At 35.8% G+C, this 4,679-nt stretch overlaps 1 protein-coding gene across 1 annotated transcript in view; it reads right to left on the reverse strand.

Annotated features, from left to right (window-relative positions):
• PARD3B (par-3 family cell polarity regulator beta) overlaps positions 1–4,679 on the reverse strand; it is a 201,918-nt gene that overhangs the window by 174,284 nt on the left and 22,955 nt on the right. Inside the window, exons 4-5 of the mRNA XM_008585465.1 lie at positions 3,741–4,099; positions 1,116–1,255 (exon numbers count right to left, since the gene is read on the reverse strand). Of these exons, the coding sequence (XP_008583687.1) occupies positions 1,116–1,255; positions 3,741–4,099 (499 nt within the window). The remainder of the gene's footprint in view (positions 1–1,115; positions 1,256–3,740; positions 4,100–4,679) is intronic.

The raw sequence follows: 4,679 nt of genomic DNA on the forward strand, positions 1-4,679 counted from the left end.
GTCAGTAATTAGTATCAGCAGTTTTTCCTAAGACACCACATTCTTATGAGGGGAAAGTCACACTGACATATACCAGAGAATGATTTCTCAAATAGGTAGGAAACAAATTTCAAATGATTACCAGGCACCATTTTCTGCCCAGTACAACAAGCAGAAGTGAACCATTATCGTATGGCAAATTCCTCTAGAAATATGAGTCTTTTGATGTAATTCTACAGTTTTCTCCAGTTTAGAAAGTTATAGTCACAAGATTATCATAGATTATTGGAAATTCTAATTTGGAGCTGTATTAGTCATTTGATGCATCTTTCATGAAATAGAATTATGTGAAAAGCTACAGCATAATGCTGCTTTCATGCTATGAGAGAGTTAAATGGAACAAGCTAGTTTCAGTGAAGATGATTTCTTGAAAGGTAAATTGACAATATATAATTAACAATAAGACAATGCTATCAAACAAAAATAAATGGAAAAAAATAACCATTTTCCTTTGGATATTCCAAATACATCTCTATGAAAAATCCCTTATCTAGGTTGAGCATTCCTAATCCAAAAACCCGAAATCTGAAATGTGCCAAAATCCAAAATTTCTTGAGTGCCAACATGACTTTCAAAGAAAATGCTCACTGGATCATTTTGGTTCTGGGATTTTTGTATTAGGGATGCTCAACTGTTTTGATATTCCAAAATCCAAAAAATTCTGAAATCCAAAACATTCCTGGTCCCAAGCATTTCAGATAAGGGATACTAAACCTGTAGCTGTTTCCATTGCTGGCCTAGTACAAGTGATACAGATCTCGACAAGGCATAGATCAACCTGAGACACTGGCCCATCTTTGCAAAAGTTTAAAGAAACTATTACCAAGGCTTAGGTCTGACTTTGAAATTCTTAGCCCTAACAGAATATATGATGAACCCCTGAATTCAATCCAAATTCCCCAGGNACAAAATTAGGCTACTCATTGACTACTTCTATAATTACAGACATTATCTTGTCTACAAGTAATAACTTTCAACATATATTGTATTAAAAATATATATTAATATATATTCATATGTTTATATATTTAAATACCAACAAATATTTTATTAGAGATAACAATTCTAATTCTTACCTCCAAAATTCTGTCCCCTGATTGCAGGCGGCCATCTTTTATTGCTGCTCCCTTTGGTAAAATGTTTTTTACAAAAATGGGACCGGGACCATGTATGGAAGAGTCTCTGGTAACTACAGTGAAACCAAGTCCTTCAGGGCCTAGTATATAACACACGGAAAATGTAGTCACCTTAAGCATGAGTGACATTATATTCAATCTTATAGTAAACTCTATGTAACTTAGACTAATGCAGCGTAAGTAAAAATGTTTACATTCCATGACATTTAAAATATGTTTCAGTTGTTCTGGTTTCAAATACAGATGATAGTTCCTGACAGGCCATGATGGTATCAAAGTGAATTTAGGGCCCAATACAGATATGTAACAATTTCATTTATTTGGGTCCTAGTAGGAATGCACATGGCAGTGATTTCTCAGTAAGCCATAACCTGACTTCATACTTTCCTGAAAAGCCCAAGGCCATCTGACATGAGCTTGACAGCCTTGCAATCAGTTAGCCAACCCGTGGCTCACCCCTCCACCCGTGTCCCCATTGTACTGCTGCATCCCATTGTCCCATCAGCAGGAGTCTTGCTGCACCCGCCTACCCTCTTGCATCTCCAATTTCTCGCTTTTGGTTTATCTTTCACTCTGCCTAAAGGTGTGCTCAGATTTCTCTACCCTGAAGAATCCTCACTCCAATCTTACTGCCTCTTCAACTTCCATCCTCACTAACCTACCTATGGCCATATCTAGTCATTCTTCCTATCCTTGATCTTTCCTCTTCTCCACCTTTGGCACTTCCCACTAATCATTTTCTTGAACAGTTTTAACTCCCTTCCCCCTTGGTTTTTGTGTCTTTATTTTCTGATTATTTTCCTACCTCTCTGATCACATCACATTTGTCACTCTCTCTAACTCTTACCCATTTTCCTCCCACATAAACATAGATATTCTTCAAGGATCTGTTCTGGATCAATTTGTCCTCTATACTCCCTGCCTTGGCCAGCTACTGGGTCCAACTATCATCTCCCTTTGCCACATAAACATAGATATTCTTCAAGGATCTGTTCTGGACCAATTTGTCCTCTATACTCCCTGCCTTGGCCAGCTACTGGGTCCAACTATCATCTCCCTTTGTAAGAGACCAAATCTCTTTATTTGGCCCTAATCTCTCTTTCTGATGTCAACTTCCTAGATATCACCATGTTTATTTCAGGCTTTAGTATGTACCTCCCTCTTTGATTCAGATCCTAGCCTTTTCAAATATCCTCATCACCTTAAAATTCTAATTTCTAGCAATGACATCTTCATCATGCAAGTCACCCTGGCTGAAAACCTTAGCAATAACTAATTCCTTCCTTTCTTTCTTCCTATAACCAATCATCTATTCAGGCATGCATGTATTTCCACATGTAGACAGAATCAACGCACCCTTTACAGATCCTTTGTTGTTTAGTCTCTTTCTCAGTATATCTTTTTGCTATTACATTAATCTTCCCAAAGTAAAGCTGTGATGTCATAGTTTTTACTTTTGCATTCAAGCCTTGATGATGAATTTTTAAGGTAATTCTGTGTCCGATTTATCTTTCTATACTCAAAATACCTAACTCTGTGTCTTATACATAGCTGGATCGTTTGTACCAAAAAATACAACTGATACATTTAAATACAAAACCTAATTGCTAAGCACACTGGTGTATTTGTGCCTTCTAGTCAATACATTTTCTTACCAGTTTAGAATTCTTCTAGGTGAATAGAATTTTGATCAGAGAATCTTCTCAGAATAATTTATATAGCCTAATTAAAGATAGATGTTATTTGTCTTTGAAATGCATTAAAACACATTCTAAAACTACCTTGTGACCATTAAGTTTTCTGTAAATTCAGGCAAGAATCTATGAGATCTTCGTTTCTTTTGAATTGTCTTGAAAAACACAGGATTTCAGAAGGTTGCAATGGGGGAAGGGAATATCAGGCAGAGGTTACTAAATGAATAAACATAGAAGTGCATGAATGATGATGTGTGTGTGTGTAGTATTACATAAATATGCATCTATACAGATAATCTAGTCTTACTGATCTGTGCTTGAAATGGATAGAAAAGTTGAAAAAGATGAAGAAAAGGTTGTACATGCCTTTGAAATTAGGTATGTTTTGAAAAAATGTTTGCAATGTTGAATCAGTGAAATTAATAATTATTATATATTTGCTTTGTGAGGAGTAAACTTTTTGCTGGTATAAAACGGTTTTAAATAATGAGAAACAATATGCTTTTTGGACCTGGCCTATAGGATGCTTCAAAAATCACTAATCATGTTCAAAACAGGAACAACTGAATTTTAGTGCCTATTTAGTGTTAAGTTGTAACACAATATTGCTCTGTTTCTATCAAGTTTGCAATGATTCTTTCTACTCTCCAGCATGTCTTTGTTATCTTCTTATTTCAAATAATCTTAGTTCTCCAGAAGAGAATAAGAAACTACAATTTCAAGAAATTTAAGTTACCTAAGAATACACTTAAATCTATTATTTGATACAATTAAATGAAGAGAATTAACTAAATTAGCCTTAATGCATTTCTCTTAACCAATTTTACATGTTACAATTATAGAATGCTATTAAGCATAATTTAATAATTACCTTTCTTTAGGTCAATCTTAATTTTCTTTGCATTTTTCTTGCTGCCAAACCCCATGAAAGGGGAGAGTGAGGGAGAGGATGGCTTCGTTCCTAGTCTTGGTATCCGGGGGCTCTTGCTTTGTTGCAGGGAAGTTGATGCATCTGTTTCAGGACTGTTTGTTCCTGTGAGATTTACTGCCCTTAGTCCTGATTTTCCATGGACAGGTGGAGGCACCTTTGTTCTCAAAACACCATCATTGTTACCAAAAATATTAAGAGGTCCAATGACTGATTTTTCATACTGTTCACGGTTTTGAGGTGGAAGCACGTGGAGAAGCACACCTGGGGATTTCATTGCCTGACGGAAGACATCCTGAGCCCTTGAAAGAGAGTTGGTAAAGTATAATGATACTGCATTCCAGTGCACCATTTTCTAAAGTACCCCGCATGGTGGAAACCAGGAGCAACACAGTAGCATAAGCAAAGGAGACACTAGCAACATCACTACCAGTATGACTTTGCTAACTAAATACTATTTACCACTTACTATCTGCCCACTAGCTGCCACCATGCTGGGCTTCACATGTGTTGTCACCATATGTAGTTTTTAAATTTAATCTTCACCACCATGTTATTAGGTAAGTATAATTAGCTCTTTTTGTAAATGATGAAGTTGAGACTCAGAGAGACTAAATAACTTATTTAATGACCCACAGCTTTAAAGTGTTTCTGAATCTGAAAATCTAACCAGAAGTGATTACTGAAGTAAATATAAAAAAAAAGCAAACTTTAATTTCAGATGAAAAAATATAACTTGATACTTTTGGTCAGATTATTAATAGGTTCCTTTTAGAATTTGTCCTAAAATACAGATCTTCTCTAACATGAGTTATGTTCCAGGAGTTCAATGGTGACATCAACGGAGACATTTTGGTAGGTACTTTGTGCCTCAGTGCCACC

The sequence above is a fragment of the Galeopterus variegatus genome, unplaced genomic scaffold (assembly GCF_000696425.1).
Source record: "Galeopterus variegatus unplaced genomic scaffold, G_variegatus-3.0.2 Scaffold3583, whole genome shotgun sequence".
In the NCBI taxonomy this organism is placed as follows: domain Eukaryota; kingdom Metazoa; phylum Chordata; class Mammalia; order Dermoptera; family Cynocephalidae; genus Galeopterus; species Galeopterus variegatus.